Source organism: Podarcis erhardii (assembly GCF_964252035.2).
Source record: "Podarcis erhardii genome assembly, chromosome: 8".
In the NCBI taxonomy this organism is placed as follows: Eukaryota; Metazoa; Chordata; class Lepidosauria; order Squamata; family Lacertidae; genus Podarcis; species Podarcis erhardii.
Genome location: NC_138499.1, coordinates 89,834,439 through 89,854,016, shown reverse-complemented (window position 1 = coordinate 89,854,016; position 19,578 = coordinate 89,834,439). Strand labels below are relative to the sequence as shown.

At 44.7% G+C, this 19,578-nt stretch overlaps 1 protein-coding gene across 2 annotated transcripts in view; it reads right to left on the bottom strand.

The window, feature by feature from the left end:
- Positions 1-19,578, bottom strand: part of SORCS2 (sortilin related VPS10 domain containing receptor 2) — a 135,740-nt gene that overhangs the window by 47,662 nt on the left and 68,500 nt on the right. For both annotated transcript variants that reach the window (XM_081872638.1, XM_081872637.1), the window contains 5 exons: positions 14,068-14,132; positions 12,498-12,616; positions 11,039-11,128; positions 8,857-9,036; positions 6,972-7,118 (listed from right to left, as the gene is read on the bottom strand). In XM_081872638.1, the coding sequence (XP_081728764.1) occupies positions 6,972-7,118; positions 8,857-9,036; positions 11,039-11,128; positions 12,498-12,616; positions 14,068-14,132 (601 nt within the window). The remainder of the gene's footprint in view (positions 1-6,971; positions 7,119-8,856; positions 9,037-11,038; positions 11,129-12,497; positions 12,617-14,067; positions 14,133-19,578) is intronic.

Here is a 19,578-nt window from a genome sequence, read left to right as displayed (position 1 = left end):
TGGGGGGAAGCAATTGGACAAAAGGAAGTGTGGATGAGCCCAGATATTGTGAGGCTCCCATTAAAATTTATCAGAGAATCTCTCCTAACAGACACATATCTGTATGCAATTTCTCCCAACACAGTGCATACATTATTTTCACTAATATATGCATTTATATGCACACTTTAGCCCCAGTAAATGCATTTTTGTACATACCACTTGGCTGTAGAATGGCATTGCAAAATATCAATTGCAAAAGCGTGAATTTCAAAGGATGACTGCATTTCAATGGATTGTTTCAGAATGTGCTAATTAGGTGGGGGGGTCAGGGGGTTATGGCCCCGCGTGCACAATTTTGAGGGGGTGCAACCCTCAGGCCCAGTTTTAAACTCATTGTGAGTACTCTGGCATGATTCCAAAATACTGGCTCTAAATGCCAGTGACTCTAGAGATGAGTCACAGCACCTTTCATAGAATCATAGAGTTGGAAGAGACCACAAGGGCCATCGAGTCCAACCCCCTGCCAAACAGGAAACACTCCTGACATATGGTTGTCAAGCCTCTGCTTAAAGACTAAGCAACTAATGGAAGTGCCCCAACCAGACCCACCCAAGGCGTCAATAGCGATAGAGCTGGTGCTAGAACTCCCAAATGGGCACCCAGTCAAGGTGAAAGCAATGCTGGATTCAGGCAGCTCCTGTAATTTTTTTAGCAAGGAGTTTGCACTTGAGCACCAACTCCACCTACTGCCACTTGATTTTCCCCTCCAGGTCACCACAATAGATGGCAGGGAGCTGCTGGGAGGGGAGGTAACACATCAAACCCCACCAATGAGAATGAGAGTTTCCAGGCACACAGAAACCATTGCCTTTCATGTGGCTACTCTGGCGGGACCCCCGATAATATTAGGCATGAGCTGGCTAGTGTTACATGATCCAGTGGTGGCTTGGCATCAACGGACAGTCACTTTTGGGTCAGCTCACTGTTTGGAACACTGTCTGGGGGGGGGGGACCCAGGTTGAGGTTGGCCAGAGTGGCAGTAACGACACTGAAGCCGAGAGGAGAGGTGCCGCCACAGTACGCTGACTTACAGGAGGTCTTCAGCGAGAGGGAGGCGGACAGGCTGCCACCACATAGGCCCTTTGACTGCCAAATCAACTTACTCCCAGGGGCTCAGCTGCCGGTGGGCAAGCTGTATGCCGTGTTGGACAGGGAGATGCAGGAGTTGCGGAACTTTATTGACAAGAACCTGAAAAGAGGTTTCATAAGAGAATCTAAGGCAGTGGGGGGCAGTCCGGTGTTCTTTGTGGACAAAAAGAACACGAATGAGCCCAGATTGATCGTAGACTACAGGGTGTTGAACCTTGTATCAGAACCCGTGACCTTCCCAATGCCCCGGATTGATGACATTTTAACACGGGTGAGGAAGGGAAAGATCTTCACCAAGTAGGACCTCCGGGGAGCGTACAATTTGATTAGGATGAGAGACGGGGACGAATGGAAAACCACCATGTTCACCCCCCTAGGGGCCTTTGAGTACTTAGTCATGCCATTTGGATTACAGTCAGGCTCTGCCTGTTTTCAAGCCTTCATGCACCACGTGTTGGGTTCCCTGCTGTACAAGAACTGCGTAGCATTTCTGGACGACGTCCTAATCTATTCGGACAATGAGAAGCAGCATGTCAAGGACGTCAGGGAAGTGCTACAGAGGCTGCAGAAGCACCAGTTGTGGGTCAAGCTGGAGAAGTGCCAATTCCACACCAGGGAAGTGGAATTTCTGGGGTACAGGTTGTCGGACCGGGGCCTAGCTATGGACCCCAGCAAGGTGCAGGCGGTGCTGGACTGGAAGACCCCCAAAACACGAAAGGATGTGCAGAGGTTCCTCGGGTTTAGCAACTTCTACCGGAAGTTCATCAAGAACTTCGCCCACTTGACCGCACCCATCACGGATTGTCTCAGTAGCAAAAAGAAATTCGTCTGGACTGAAAGTGCCCAACGATCTTTCGAAAGGCTAAGGAAGGTGTTCGCATCGGAGGAACAGCTCCTGCACGTGGATCTGCAGAAGCCGATGAGGCTAGAGACAGACGCGTCAGACCGGGTGGTGGGAGCGGTGTTGCTCCAGCCAGGAGGGAGCCAACACGCCTGGAGACCGTGCGCCTTCTTCTCATAGAAGCTGAGAAAGTCAGAACAAAACTACACGGTGTATGACCGCGAACTGCTGGCAATTTACGCAGCCTTTTGGCAGTGGAGACATCTACTGATAGGGGCCCAGCACAAGATTCAGGTGTGCACGGATCACAAGAACTTGGAATATTGGAGAACTGCTCGAGTTCTCAACCAGAGACAGATTCGGTGGGCACAGGAGTTCTCCAAGTTCTTCTTTGAGATCAAGTACGTGCTGGGAGAAGAGAACGTGAGGGCAGACGTGCTGTCCAGGAAGCCGAAGTACACGGAAGGAGAAGGACCGCCGGAAGTGAGACACGTGTTCCCAGAGGAACGATGGGTGTGTGGGGGAGTGTTGGTTGGGAAACGAGAACTAACCGAGCTGATTCGTCAGGACGACTTCGCCCAAACCAGAATCAGGGAACTCAGGGAAGCGAGGGGAGACCAGGGAGGCTTTGAGGAAAGGGAAGGACTGCTGTACTACAAGGGAGCAATGTATGTGCCCGGGGAGGCCTTGCGGGAAAGGGTGCTCAAACAGCTTCACGACAACCCAACAGCGGGGCACTTTGGGCAACACAAAACTATGTTACTGGTTACTAGGCAGTTCTGGTGGCCAAGGGTGAGGGAAGATGTACGAGAGTATGTACGGGGGTGTGACCGCTGCCAACGGGCTAAGGGGGAGAGGGCTGCCCTAGCAGGGTTGCTGGAACCCTTACCCACACCGGGAAGACCCTGGGAGATGGTGTCTATAGATTTTATGACAGATTTGCCCAAGTCCAGAGGGAAAACAGCAGTCATGGTAGTAGTAGATCTGCTAACCAAAATGTGCCATTTTATAGCTTACTCGCATGCAGTAACGGCAGAGGAAACGGCCAGGTTGTTTGTGGATCACATCTTCAGGTTGCATGGGGCTCCTTCGAGGGTTATCTCAGACCGAGGGAAACAGTTTACCTCAAGGTTCTGGAGGAGGCTCATGAACTTATTGCAGGTGAAGGTGGGATTCTCGACGGCGAGACACCCGGAGACCAACGGGCAAGCAGAGAGAGCGAACAGTATTTTACAGCAATATCTACGCTGCTACGTGAATGAGAGACAGAACGATTGGGTAGAGAAGCTAGCACTGGCTGAGTTTGCGTATAACAATGCTGAGCATGTGTCCACGGGGATGAGCCCGTTCATGGCTAATTATGGGTGTCACCCCAGGGCCTTTCCCGGGAGGGGGAAGGAAGGGTGGAGCGTACCCGTGGCAGAACAGTTTGTGGAAGAAATAGAGGCGCTGCACCAGCAGCCTAAAATGAACCTGGAAAGGGCCAAGGAAGTGTACAAGAGGCAAGCAGACAATCGTCGCCGGGAAGGGGAGACTATAAGGGTGGGGGACCGGGTGTGGTTATCCACCCAAGGGTGACCCTTTAAGGGAGGGTGCAAGAAACTGCGGCCGAAATGGCTGGGGCCCTTTGAGGTAACACACCAAGTGAACCCGGTGGCATTCAGGCTCAAGTTGCCAGACAGCATGAAAATCCACCCGGTGTTTCATAGGTCGCTGCTCTCACCGTACAGGGGGGAGCGGAGGTTCTGGGGGGAAGGAGGAGAAGGCCTCACACACCCACAAGTGGAGGAGAGGGAACACCGCAACCAGGTGATGGAGATCCTAGATTCGCGATGGTGGGGGCGGCAGCTGGAGTACCTGGTAGCTTGGGAAGGAGAGCCCGAGTCAGAAAACATGTGGGTTCCCGCGGGAGAGGTAGATGATGGATATCTGGTGGAAGAGTTCCACAGCAGGTATCCGAGGAAACCCAAACCAATAGAGAGATTCTGGGAGGATTTTGTGGGTTTTCCCACTTCCGAAGAGGAAGAAGGAGAAGCGTCAGGGGAGGAGGAATCGGACTGGGAAGCCCGTCCCGCGCAGAGAAACCGGAGCGGGTGGGACGACAGCAGCTCCTTCCGGGGGTTTCCTGCATCGTCGGCTGAAGAGGGAGACAAGGTTGCGTCACCGGATCGGGCCGGGGGTGGAGGGGGTCCTGGGAGGGAGGTGGATGTCAGGGAACTGACATCGGAGAGAGAGGCGGAGGCAAGGCTCCAAAATGATGTGGGAGAGGGGACCAGCAGGGGGGAAGGAATTCAGCATAACACCAGTAGAGAAGAGGAGGAGATGGAGGATTTGGAGACAGGGCTCCAAAGACCCTTCACCAGAGACTAGTGGAGAGAGCGCTGACACGCCTCTGCCTTCCCCTTACTTGCACAGACGAGTTCCGCGCAGGGAAAGTAGGAGGAGACTTGGCGTCAAACAGCTCTTATGCTGGAAGAGGTTCAAGAAACGCCCACTGACGGATTCTGCAAGCGACTGACCGGCCACGGAGTGTGGGCTGTCAGCCAAGGCATGGTGATCCAAGCAATCTGACTGAACTTGGAGGCAACTTACACACAAGTAACCCCTTAACAACCATTACACAGTGCAATTCTCATTGACGTACATGCCCTTAGCACTACACTGTCTTTTTTTTTTTTTAAAGCGTGAGGTTTGAAATAGGCAGTTCAGTTTAGGGCAGGTGAACACATCACAGTTCAGCACACCTTCATTATAATATATGCAGTGACTGGCATTTTATTGTCCCTTTATTTGCCTACCTTAATCAATATTTTAATCAGAGCTAAAATGCTTCTCTAGCTATACTTCTTACTTAAAGTGAAAGAGTGTTATAGCACTATAATCCTATCATTCTAATTGTTTTTAAAAATTATAGTGCTATAACATTAAGTTATAATGATATGGCACTATAGTGTTGCAACATTATAACTCTATCTATATACAGTGGTACCTCAGGTTACGGACAGGATCCGTTCCGGAGGCCTGGCCGTATCCCGAAAAGTCTGTAACCGGAGGCGTGCTTCTGCGCAGGCGCACGTGGCAAAACCTGGAAGTATACACTTCTGGGTTTGCCATGTTTGCACCCCAAAGTTTACATATCCAGAGGGATACATAAGCAGAGGTACGACTGTACTAATAATTCCTGTGCTTATATTTATGTAGCTAAATTGCACCAAGAGTGGCAGATTTAGGATAATCCCAAGGTACACACAAGTACAAAAAATCCGAAAGGAAAAACAGAAGGGGAGACTGCCCTAACAGCCCCATAAGATCAGGCATGATAGCAGCTGCAGTTCAGGTTCTCCAACCCTGCTCTAGGGTCTGTGTGAACCTGTTTTTCAAACAACCCGGTGTTTTGCAACAACTCAGACTGATGGAAACATTCTACAGCTGACTCCATAGATAAAATACTTATGAGTATTCCATGACATCTCTTCAGCACAAAACACACACAATCCCTTAATGCATAACAGTTTAGAAAAACACAGTAATCAATCCTCATATAGGGGGAAATGTGTGGGAAATAAAGCAAAAAAAGTCCTCCTCGTGCATTCTGTGATATAAGCGAGGAGAGGACCTCACTTATTGCAGTGTATTGCAGTGGGGTCGACTAGATCAGTGTTTCCCAACCTTGGGCTTCCAGCTGTTTTTGAACTACAATTCCCATCATCCCTGACCACTGGTCTTGCTAGCTAGGGATGATGGGAGTTGTAGGCTAAAAACATCTGGAGGCCCAAGGTTGGGAAACACTGGACTAGATGACCCTTAGGTTCCTTCCAACTCTGCAGTTCTACGATCCTATGATTCTAAAATCATTACAATACATTTCTTATACAAGAGAGGCTGGTGTTGAAGCCCATGTCACTACAGCCCCCACTTCCTCCTGTTTAGTGATCAAGTTCCGCCTTTTGTCCCAAATACCAAATCATGCCCTTTGGAGTTTTGTTTTGTTTTAAATGAAAATTAGGGAAGTAGAAACAACTCAATCCCATATAGTATAGTAATTAGTCTGGCCTAATGGCAAAAACTAATGGTGAGCTGCCCAGGGTGGCTGGGAAACCCAGCCAGATGGGAGGGGTATAGATAATAAAAAATTATTATTATTATTATTATTATTATTATTATTATTATTATTACTGATGCAGAACACATAAATCTTGATTTCTTTTATTTGAGACTGCTACTTTTCAGAAATCTAAGTTAATATAATATTTTAACACAGCTCTCAATGGACCTGAAAATTTGTATGTGACTGGCCATTTAAACAAAATTAATGGGGTTGTTGAGCTTAAACTTTCGCTGCTTTATGTTATAGCATGGATCCTGTTTTTTATTTTATTTATTTTCATCAATTCTATGAAACAGCAATAGAAGAAGAAAAACTGCATGGTCTCAAGGGACGCTGAGATTATAGAAGAAAGACACATCCAAATTTCATATTCAAATTTCCTGGTCATACTATGCAAGAACAAATACTGTTTTGCTTGAAAGATAGTGAATATTATTTTCTCTCTCATTCTAATCAGATTTGTATATTTGATCAATCAAAACTTGTTCCAAATCCAGGTAAATTCCAGAGCAGGAGACTCAGTCTGAACATCCAGCAGAACCACAACATGCAGCTCCTGCTGTACTGGATCCCTTTCGGACAGCATCCCTGGGGGCTGAGGAATGTAACCGTGCCTAGAAAAGTTGCACGTCCAGGAGAAGAGTTCAAGGCTGGCCTTCTCACTGACTGCTAGCATTTTATGTGCAGGGAATTGTCTCATGGAGGAACATTAAACTGTGAAATTCTTCATCTGGAGCTTGAAAAGGTACTAGGAAAATTGGATTGTTATGCTGAATGTTTAGATTAATTCCTTAAAATCTGAACAAACATTTTAGGGTGGAGAAAAAACACAACACCTGTAATATATTATAACTATTTTTGCCATTACAAATTAGGGGTGGAGATGCTTACCGGTTTGCAGTCAACTGGTTTACCATTCATATCAACAGCTGGAGGTGTCAGATAGTCCCAGTTACGGCCTTTGTTGAATGTTATAAGAGTGGTAACTTTTCCATCTATTTTTTGATTAGCCAAAAACACTCCTTTGACTCCCCTAATCTACATTACAAACACAAAATGTAGAAAGGTTAATAAGCAGTATTCATAGCCTTCTCTAACATATATTTAATGGCAGTTTTTGCTACTGAATAACAAAAAAGTAAGTATGCCAGTTGCTTATCTGCATAACCATTTATTTTTATATCACTGAAAGTTCTTTAGATTAAATAATGTGAAATCCATGGTTATGCCCTCCAATCCAAGGACCAGTCTGGGCATGTGGTAACTGTACCAGATGCAGAATAAGTATTTCACATGCGTAAGACTGAATATTCCGCTAAGCATAGGGACAAAGGATAGGTCTAGAGATCCGTCTTCTGTCTATGGCTAAACAGTGCTCAGGATATATTGGGCACTAAATTTTAGCTGTTTAGATAATGTGCAAATACCTTAAATACTTTGGGAGGCAATTCTTACCTCTTATTCTGAGAGAGTCAAATATGCAGCTCAGAAATATGCAGTTGCGTGGCAAGTCCCCTCCCCCATGTGAAATGAAGACACTGGACACATTATTTAAGGTTAATGGGCATAAAAAGGCCACAACTTTATTGATTACAGAATTGAAAGGTATTGGCCTTAGGCATTGGCTCCTATCGACTACCCGGCATGGAGACCGGGAAGGGTATCCACAAGCCGTGGGAGTCCTGTTGAAGTACGCCAACTAGGATCCCACGGGTGTCACCCCTCGGGGGCGTGCCAGAGGCCCTTACCTTCCTAGGTTTCGGACAAGGCAACGCCACCCGGAGTCCTCTACCGGACTACCCTTTTCATTGGGGGAAGGTGATGGCGCTTCCTTCCCCCCTTCATTTGCATAACAATTAACCCCCTGCCAATGCCTAACCGCCAATACTGCGGAAGTTGTGACGTTTGCTACGAGGTAGGTGAAAAAACCAAAAGGCTAGAAGTGCGCCAAATTGGAAAAATTCCTACCAGGCCCCTTGCGGTGACCAACCGGAGTCCATAGCAAAGTCATAGCTAGCTAAGCCTAAAGGGTGGGTGGGATGGGAAAAACCGCTCAGCTGGAAAGGGGAAAGCGGTCCCCGGGCGTGCCTGCCCTTAAATAGGCTAGGCCCCGCCTCCCCAGCCTGCCGATTGGCGGGCTGGGTCGAAGGCACGCCCGGGGATTCCCTGTTCTCGCGGGGGCAAAAGGCCAGCCCCCGCGTGTGTGGGAGGGGGTAGCCCGCAACACCCTCTCCTCCCAAGCTCAGAAATGGCTTTCTAGTAATCAAGAGCACACTAGTTATATACCAAATTCTGACCTCCTGGAGGCACCTTATCTACTTGGGGGCATTTGTCATGTCCCTTATTTTGAAAGGGGGGGGTAGTACAAATGCCCAATTTTTCTAGTAATTAAGATTCTTTGGGTTACAGACATATAAGATTTCAGATGTCTAGAAAATATCATGCGGAAAGACACTAAGAGGTCTGGCACTCCGTGTGTGAGGCCAATGCAAATAGAGGCTGCACACTGAACAATCTTCCCTCTGCAGGTTGGAGGAGATCCACGAACCCCCAAAGGCTCTCTCTCTCTCTGCCCCTCTCTCCCCCCCCCCCCACACGGCCAGAGACAACAAGTTCAACCAGCACCCTCACAAAAGGGTGTATTTATACTAACATGACTATTCCATTATAGCAAAAAGAGGAACAATCGTTCTGATTCAAAAGTAGTCAAAGGAGAAGGATCAAGGAACAAGAAGAGTCACCAAAACGAGGGCCTAATAAATGAAGAGCCTTTTACCTCCAGAATATCTATTAGCACATTCTCCTCAGGCTGCTTGGTGCTCCTGACATTCTCTAGCACAATGGAATAGGAGACGCCCTGTGGGTCAGACTGGTAAAGGTTGTAAGTATCTGTCTGATACCATTCCTGGATAGCCACAAACACGTGGCTCTCGTCAGTGCTGATAATTTGTAAATCCTGAAGGGGAAAAGATCAATACAAAATAAAATGTATACCAGACAGGACAGCATTTACAACCAACTCACGCTTGCCAGATGCCAGAAAAAACCTATTATAATTCTCACCCCACAGACCAATCTCACATGTATTATTTGGAACAGAAAAACTGAAGGGTAAAGAATATGTAGCTTTATCTGCTAGCACATTATCTGCTATACAAAATAGATAGGACTCTGTTGTTTCCATATGATTACAAGATACAACATCTCTGAGGAAGATACATGGACTGTGGAGAACGGAAATGATAGCCTCTGCAAAGGGGGAGCTGGGATTGCTTGTGTGTTTATACAGCAAGTTACCCATGTTGGATTCTGAATGGGGGTATGACTTGTCAGAAAGATCATATGCATCAATCAGTGATGCAGAAGTGCTTGTGAAGCTGCAGGGAATCAGAAGTAGCTTGGGCCCCTGGCAATCCAAGTTGATGAATGAGAAGTTTGATCTTGTGCCAGTTAACATAGGCAGTGAATACTCTGAAAGGCTGGTTCTCTAAAATGTAGTAACCCCCTCTCATCAGGAAACAAGCACCAAGAAATTATGCTCTGAACAACAACAACTGCCCTCTATCTACTTCTTTTGGGTTGAAGTGGTAGAATAGATGGTTGCCACACACATCAGATGCCCAGTCTGAGGTCTAAACTTGTGTATGGGACTGAGACGGAATTTGTAGCCATGGTTGATGATATCTAATTCTGAGGACTGGGAAAGGCAGACTTAGCTAAGCCCATGGTCACTGTTGATCATGATAGGTTCCTGAGTTCAGTGCATCCTCTCTGGAACCTATCAGGTATCAACATCACTCACTCTCGCTTGACACAACATTGTCTGACACATCCACATACAAATAATAATGGACGCTCAATGCATAGTCAATGTTGTCAAATGTCCCTGCAGGGTGAATGTTTAATAAACAGGCTATCTGGCAGCAACCTGAGGAGGCCCTCTTTGCAGATTATATCCACTTCATCTCAGGAAGTGGGGGCCCATGGAGAAGGGTTTCCAAAGAAGATCCCGAAGCATGGACAACATGTTGATACTGAAGTAGGTGATCCTCCAGATATCTACACCTCAAGCTCTGAGGAGACTATTACACACAGGCAGAATGTGGGGATACACTTCCCACAATTTCATATAAGGGTATTTCAGTGTTGGGCTGTGGGTGAAGTGGAACAACTACCAGTTTGGGACAAGTAAACAACAAGCAACTCCCTGTTTGCGTGGTGGTTGTGTTCTGACACACCGAGTGCTTTGATGGGGTGTGTAAGTAAATAACTTTTGTACTAGCCATTGGCCATGACAAATCTGAATAAAAAATAAATATATGTAATGACATGCTGCACCACAAATAATAGTGCCTATTTAGATCTCTGTGTTTCCCTTACAGTTCAATGCTATTTTGTCCAGGGTTGTCTTTCTGATCTTTTTGGCCACCAGAGCAAAAAGGGCTATTTTGTGAGTCATTGAAATGTTTACATTGCTAAGAAGTCATAGGATCTTCTCTGCTGGGGAGAGACATCCTTCCTGTACGGGTGGTAGGGTGAGAAATTGCCTCCGGGGTCCAGTGTAGAGTGGGCAGTATAGTAAATAGTGTGAGATGTCCTCCACCTGTGGTTGTCCACATATACAGAGTGTCTTCACTCTGTTATATCGTCCTATCCAGGCAGCTCAGTAAAAGAGAATCTTAATGAGGCTGGCCAGAGATTTGACAGGTAACTGGCTGTAAAATGGACATTTTTTAGAAGGGTGTGTGTACAAGCCCGCCCTGCCCCATTCTGCCCCCTTCCAGAGATGAAAACAAAGCACATGTCAATGATCACACATGTGCCGAACGGATGCAACCAGGGAGCTAGCTACTTGTATTTAAACATTTGCACAGAATAATTAGTGGGGAAATCTAGCAAAGCACAGAACAAGTCTACTTTGGGCTAAGAAAAGGGACAGGAATTTTGTGGATAATTACCTTAGGTAATGCATACTTTGGCAATTTCATCTGTACAAATTCATTCCGAAGGTGAGACACATAATAGTTTGTTTGATTTACTGATGATGTCTGTGAAAGAGAAAAGGTTGGTACCGTTTTATAGTGGGTATCATCAGTTTCTAACTATTAAAGAAACAAAGCTCATTACTGATGATTAAAACTAGAAATTTCAATGTCACTATATAGCATCTCAACATAATGCTGGTATAGTGTAGAGGTACAAATCAAGAAGCTCTCAGTTCAAATCCTGATTCCACCATGAATTCACTTGGTGGCCTCAAAAGAGACTCTCACTCTCTGAAGACAAATTCTCCTTTCCATATGAAATTTGACCTGCTGAGTAGAGAGGCAGTGACTTTTCAAAAGTGGGGACTTGAAATGTGAATTGCTCCACTTGAAGGAGGCCTCAAATATCAGGGACTAGCTGCATGAAGAGGCGTGGTGGGAGGCACCATCTGGGGAGTCCACTAAGAAGGCCCACTAGGGCTCTGAGAAGGAAGGCTTAGAGCCCAGAGGGTGGCGGTGAGACACTGAGGACAGGTCAGAGGATGAAGCTGAGCAGAAGGGTTGGAGGCTGCAGAAGCAACAGGCTTGAGTGAGAGCAAAGAAAGCAATGCAGACTCAGGACACGGAGCAGAGGAGGAGGGGCCAGAGGCTGCAGTCACGTCCACAAAGCTTGTCTTTCCTACTGTAGTAAGCTCCCGTCCCCCCCCCCCCATCTCCAAGGTCAAGGAGAGCTTTGCGTTTGCATAACAACGAGCACAGGTGGCCCTTCCCTGACATAGGTTAAGGCTGTTTGGGAGACATGAGCTGGTGGGGAGACTTAGTGAGAAGGAGAAGGCAACAGTCCTGGCAACTGTTTCATGGGGGCCAATCTTGTTTGTGGGCATTGCTGCCTGGTATGCTGTTTTCTTGAATAAAGAGCTAACACTTCTGCTTGTCTCTGCATCTTGAGCGCTGACCTGCATCTGAACCAACCCTGACACCAGGTCAACTTGGTTCAAACCCCATCCCAGCTTGGCCTGACTCAAACTGCTACTCTCGTGTGTGTGCCCCCCCCCCCATGTCTTCCACCCTTTGTTACCTTGTCCCTAACCTGAAAAGGCCTTATTTTGGAGGGTGGCGCAACAGGCAATGCAGGGACCTCTCATCAACTGCAAGTGACCCTTGACTGAAGACCTTATAAAAGGGGCAAAAGAAGCTGCATGTTGATGTATTAGCACTTTTGCCTGTCATAGATCTTCAAAGAAACATAATGGGTTATGTGGCCATTTAAAAGATGTTCCTTGTAATAAATTTCCGTTTTGGTTCTGATGGTCCTTATGTCACGTAGGCTACAAACCGAAACTTTCTGGCCAGTAAGCCCCACGCTATGGGAGCAAATATGCTAAGGGTTGCATTAAAACTTTTGTAACTTACCTTCCATGAGTGGCATTACCTGAAGGAATATGTAGTCATCCTGCACTGTCAATGAGTTTTTGTCAATGCTATCAATGAAGAGGGCTCTCGGTGTTTTATCTGAGCAGTTCTGAATTTGACAAGCCATGTAGCGAAAGCCTAGAGAGGGCAGGAAACATTTAGGTACCATGCAAATAAATAACAGATGCGCTATTTTAAACTACTAACATTCTTTTCCTGAAGCAGTTTAAGTTGACCTATTGTGAAAATGCACATGCCACAAAAGGTTTGCCCAACAAATCTATCACACAGTAGCTAGTGATATATGAATGTGGGTGGGGGGTCCTCCTTCAGAAGTCAGGGGTTCTGGGGGATGGATGGGAGCCCATTAGAACTGCTTTGCTGCCCTGTGCCTGACTTCTTTGACAGCTGCTTTTCTCCTTTTAAAGCAGTTTGCCAGTTGTGAGGCAAGCTACCCATGACACTGAATCACGTAACTTTAAGCTGGGTGGATCTTTTTTACAAATGCAAGTAGAAGCTGTGGTGTGTCCTCAGGACTAAAAGGGTAAGTAGACTTAAACCCTTTCCCTGCTGTGCAGACTAGAAAACCACACACACCCATGGCTGCTATTTGCATAGGGTGGGAATCTCCCACCAATGAAGACTTTCCTCACAATGCAAATAGCAGCCTGGTGGCCAGGGGATTTTGCTGATCACAGCAGCTCCAGAAAGGTTGAAATTACCTCCCCAGTTGTATCATTGAGCCTGGATTAGCATTATGTGTAGTATGGCCTACATCTTCTGGAGGTGGTTGGTACTGAGTAGCAGCAGTGGAAGGCCACTCTTCCTTTCTTGGAGCAATGGGTGAGGGGACAGTCAGCTCCTGAAGCATATTCTGCTTGAACTCGTTGTTCTAAGCACTGGTAGAAGGAAGCAACTCTTTCTCAGGTCTCCAAATAGCCCAAGAAGGACACTATCCACATATTATTTCAGCACATGAACTTGACCTTAGCTCAGCATTCACTCAAAATTAGGATTACATGTTCATTATTAAAAAGCAAGAACAGATCACCATCTTTATAGCCCTTTCAATAAAGCAGAGTATGGTGGCTTGACTTTAACTCAAAAAGAACTTCAAATTCATCCTATAGTTCTACATTACAGTAATGTAGAAACATTCCTAACACAGAGGTCTTACACACCTCTTAGGTATCTGGCAACGTTAGTATACTTAATGGAGCTCAGCTTTGCTGGGCTGGACTGCTTGGTGGAAACCTCCATCAACCTAATTCTTATTTGCATATCCTCACTTGTAATTGTGTACAAAGAAGGCCTGCACTGTGAACTCTGTGCCTCACACTATATATATATTTGCCATGTGAGCTAGTACGTCTGCAGCCAAGGATTTGACTTATCTTATCTGAAAAGCCACAACCATCAACACAAGTTCACAATGACAATGACAGGTCATCCAGCCATTGCAGTAGCAAGGCAACAGAGATAAAATAGTCCTGCTGAATACATATAAGTAAAACAAATTTATGATATATGAAAAGTGTGTTTCTAAATAAAACAAAACAGGAAATGGGGATCACCTCCCCAATGCCTACCTCCTCTGGGATCTTGGACTTCCATGTGAACCAAATTAGGGTCTTCATCAACTCCATCAACTGCCCTGGGAGCATAATGAAACCAAAACTTATCGCAGGACAGCTATAGACCTTGGGTACTTACTTACTTATATTTATGCCCTGCCCTTCCTCCCCAAGGAGCTCAGGGCAGAGGGTAAACAGAAGGATTTATATGCAACTGCTCACAACATGAAGCAAAACACCATTTTTTCTGCCTCCTGATTTTTAAGTATAATACAGTGGTACCTCAGGTTAAGTACTTAATTCGTTCTGGAGGTCCATTCTTAACCTGAAACTGTTCTTAACCTGAAGCACCACTTTAGCTAATGGAGCCTCCCACTGCCACCAGAGCACGATTTCTGTTCTCATCCTGAAGCAAAGTTCTTAACCTGAAGCACTATTTCTGGGTTAGCGGAGTGTGTAACCTGAAGCGTATGTAACCTGAAGCGTATGTAACCCGAGGTACCACTGTATCTCAAAAAATGTAAAAGGTAAAAAACACAAAAATAGGAGTCCAGAGTATCCCTAAAACTCCATTGTAGGTTACATGCAAGCAACACATACATTCCCATAGTGCACACATGCAAAAATATGCATTCCCATATAATACACAGGCAGTTCAGGGCAGTCAAGCCCCATCCCTTCACTATGACATAATTAACTGTTGGTTTCAATCACAGCAGATAGCAAGACAAACAACGTAGGTGGTAGTGGAAGCTGAACCACAGCAGAAAAGAAATAGGCTCTGAAATAAAGCTTGTTGATGCAGCCTCTGTGTGGCCTTCCCTTCATGACACTCATCCTTTCCTTTCTACATAATCCTTCCTTTTCTAAAAAGTAATTGTATTTGTTTTCAAAATAACAAAAGCAGGAAATAAATTTCTAATAGTTATTTCTAATAGTCATGTCTGATTATTTTCAGAAAGTGTAACCATTACAAAATTCAAATCAATGTGCTGAATGCGATGTCTAAAGCGCTTAATGCCCTTGGCTCAGTCCCCCTTATGGAGAATTGTCTGGGAAGCTTCTGCTCTCCTTGTCAGGGTAGATCTGCAGGAAGGAGGTTTCCCTAGAGAAGCCTGCCAGGCAGCAGGTTGCATCCAGTGCTTCGTGAGAAGCATTTCAGTTCTACAACAGGACTTGCCCTTTCTCTCCTCTGCTCCCCCTCCCTCGCAAAACATCTGGAGCAGATTTTGAGGGCGTTATGGGGGAAAGAAGAGTAGGGGGAAGCACTGGTGCATGAGCAGAATGGCAGCATTGGAAACAAACCAATTGTTTCTATTCTACAATTTTTTGAGTTCTTATTTGAACATGGTGAGCCTGCATTTAGTTATGATGCACTGCTTTTGTTATTCCTGTCTGGGTGTGCGTAGGTTGTCTCCTTTCTTATTTCTTTGTATACCTATTTTTTCACTCTTGCATACCATTGTGGGTATTTCTAATGGGAAGTTAACTAATTTTAATAAAGAAAGAAACAAACTCAACAGCATATCAAATTAATAGGTGTACATACAATCCTCCCTAAAGTCTTGAGGAAATTAAGGGTGTTAAATTTGCAACTCTATGATTCAGTACTAATGACACAGAGAATAATGTGTCAAGAAAAATCTGGACTTGACAGGAGTATGTTGTTCTTGTTGTTCTTGTTGACCATTTGTTCCCATTTCATGCAGCAGGCTTTGTTGGATAATTGGGTTGCCTCCAAAACCCACATTTAGCCACCAAGGCTGTATTATAGCCAAAACAACCCTTAAGAGATTCTGGCCAACTTTTTCCTGCCTCCAGTCAACACTTGATTCCTAGCAGTGTGAGCAAATTCAGTTCTTGTGCAGATTTAGTTCTTGTAAACTCTTCTAAACTGCACAAATGAAGCTTTCTAACCAGACAGAATCTGTCATATCTGTGTAATTATTATTTTCTAATTACCCCCCTCCCACGGGGCATTCACTCTTATGTATCTGATCCAAGAGATTTCAGAAATGTCATCCTTTGAATAACAACCTAAAATCCTCACTAACATCACAGATGGCCCTAGAGAATTTTCTTCCATTTGTCCTTCTGCACCAAGCTAACGTTGAGCTTACCCAAACACATAAACCAAGTCAAGATTTATTATTTGCAGTGTTGATTGACAAGTAAACCACCGCTCGATCATCCAGTCAAAACAGCATTATTCATAAGTACAATAAAACAACTAGCTCAATAGATGTTGTTGTTGCTGCTGCTACATACGGCTCTATTGGGGATTATTTTTATATATAAAAAAAGTGTACCGAATAAGCAGTCTGCTCTAATTAGCATGAAAGGCTAATGTCTTCTGGCACTTTGAGTTACTTGAAGAGAAAGAAAATAACTTGATCTTCACAACAGTGTATGTTTAATTTATGGGCTCTGGGTTTTTTTTTACTAAATAGGCTTGCTTATGACATTTCTGTCCTGCATTCCACACTGTGCATTTTCTTTACTTTTATTTTAATTATTTATCTCTATAAAGAACACAGAAGAACAAAGGCAAATGAGGTATAAGCAGAATAGAAAGCTGTACAGATGTACAATGTTTTGAATAATATTAAAGACTGAAAGCTGTACATCAAAGAACATACAAAGTCAATACAAAGGTGGAGTAATTTAAAAGACTACATTTCAAAAAAGTTAATCATTTGAAGACTTCCAGCCTAATTTTCTTTCAGATATATATCATTAATATTTTTATAGAATCATGAAATCAAACTCTATTCCTATAATTCTTTATTGCCACTTAATGCAGGTAGCCACAGGCTTCCAACCAATCAGTGCTTCCTGATACTTCAACATTTTAGTATCACGGTTGGTTTTATCATTTAATTATTACAATGTTACACCTACCCTTCCAGGGCAGCAAACACCAAAGTGGTAAAATAATACAATTTACTACAACAACAAATATTTTAATATATCTAAAAAAAACATGTAGAATTCAATTCCAATCTGTTACCTCCAAGGATGTGGACAGGCTGCTTGGACAAGTGAAACCAACCACCTGTCTCCTTGATCCTTGCCCATCCTGGCTCATAAAAGCGAGCCGGGAAGGGCTGGGCGATGGGCTCTGCGGGGTGGTGAATGTTTCCCTCTGTGAGGGAGCCTTCCCAGACCTGCTGAAAGAGGCGGTTATTAAACCGCTTCTTTAAAAAACATCTTTGGACCCGGCCAATATGGCCAGCTATCGCCCAGTCTCAAATCTTCCATTCTTGGGCAAGGTAATTGAGCAGGTGAACAACTCCAGGCACACCTGGAGGATGCGAACCATTTGGATCCCTTCCAATCAGGATTCAGACCTCATCATGGGACTGAAACTGTCTTGGTCACACTGGTCAATGATCTCTGGTGGGTTAGGGACAGAGGGGGAAGCTAGACTGGTGACTGGGAGTGGCTGCCAAGACCACATAACATTGGTCCTAAAGGATCTTCACTGGTACCAGTACATTTCCGAGCACAATTCGGAGTGTTGGTGCTGACCTTTAAAGCGCTAAATGGCCTCAGCCCAGTATACCTGAGGTCCTCCTTGGTCTTCTGCAGGTTCCCTCACTGTGAGAAGCCAAGTTACAGGGAACCAGGCAGAGGGCCTTCTCCGTAGTGGTGCCCTCCCTGTGGAATGTTCTCCCTTCAGATGTCAAGGAGATAAAAAAACTACACAAACTACACAACTTTTAGAAGACATCTGAAGGCAGCCCTGTATTGGGAGGTTTTCAGTGTTTGATGTTTTATTGTGTTTTTATATATGCTATAAGCCACCCAGAGTGGTGGGTATGATGATGATGATGATGATGATGATGATATATCCTCACAGCTAATAATTTCAAGCTTGCCAATTACTATTTATCACCAAGTTTTCTAATGAGTTCTATTTCAGCAGCGGGTTTTGTTGTTGTTCTCCCACATTTAACATATATTGAACTTTACATAATGAGCTAATTGACATTTGGATTTGCAAGAGTAGTTACGCTACCTCAGTGATCATACGCCGGGGTGTCAGGGACTGGCTGGAGGCACCCGCCCTGTGGATGATCCTGCCTGCCTGACAGCCCTGATAAGGGGTGGGGGACCATTTTCGGGCCCAGGGCCACACTCCCTTCTCAACAACCTTCTGAGACCCATATGGAAGCAAAAATGGGTGGAGCAACAAATGTAGTCAGCTAGGGTTTTTTCTGCAAATTAATTTTTATTCCTATTCAAATTTATAACACATCAAAACCAAATTAAAATAAATTTAATACAGTTTTTTCAAAAGTGGTTTCCCACTCTTTCACATATAGTGTATTCCAATTCATCCCTTTTACATGCTGCTTATTTTACAAATTTATCACCAATTAACATCCATTTTTTAAGCAAATTCCTCATCCCTCAGCTGTACCTTTACCAACTCCTGCATAAAAATAAAACAAAACTATATCAAATAACAACAAGTGAGGTTATAGTAGTTTAAATCTTTCGTGTTTCCAACTTGCATGTAGTTTCATTTTCTTCCAATCTCTGCACAGATCCTTCCAATGGAGACTCATCCTTAAACCAGACTCTTTCCTTTTAATGTTCAGTCTTTGCTCCAACCTTTCAAGGCCATCAGTTACATTCCTTTGGAGATAAAGCTTTTACCACCAACCCTTTGTGTTAGGAAGGAGATGTGCCATATTACCATATTTCCTGGAGAATTCCAACCATAAAAGACTTGGCCACCTTTTTGTCTGAGGGCAAATGTATCTTGCCCCTTACAGTTCCAAATGAACCACTACACCAATATATTCACTTCTTCAGGCCGACTTACTATTTACTTTAATCCCTCATGGCTATTCCTTGAACATAGTGATCAGTTCCAGTCTTTCCAACATAAATTCAAATTTTGTTCTGAGGTCTTTTGTCAAGATGATCCACTGCAAATTCAACAAGTCTCAAAGTCACCAAGCACAACTCAGGCGATCTCTTCTCCTCCATTTCTCTAATGGATAAATTATATGCCATTGTTATTTGCTTTGCTTTCACATTCCAAGCACTTTCCTCACTTTTTAATCCTCATTTTGGGGGGGGGGGCAGTAAAATAAAGCCTTGGCAATTTCCAAGTAAAACATCAAAAAAATCTGCCCCACTGCCTCTAATTCCAGTTAACAGCAGGAGTTGTCCTTTCAAGTCATTGAAATTTCAAATAAATACCTTCATAGTCCCAAACCTCTGAGCCGGCAGCTGATTTGCTTGTGGAATCCCTTCAATATGTTGCCCAAAGAGTGCCTTTTAAACTTCTATTCAAGTTAGCCAAAATTCGAAGAGGAGCTCTACCATGCACTGAGACCGACAATGGAGAAGCTCTCACCCAGCACTTCCCCCTGCCTGCCCCCGCAGGGACAAACCTGGGCACCACAGGCACCTGCAGGTATCTTAGTCTCCCCAATTCCTATTGAGGAGGTTCGGGGGGCTCTATGCCCTCCTTACCCTCCTCCTTTTTATCCAAGCCTCTCTTCAGTC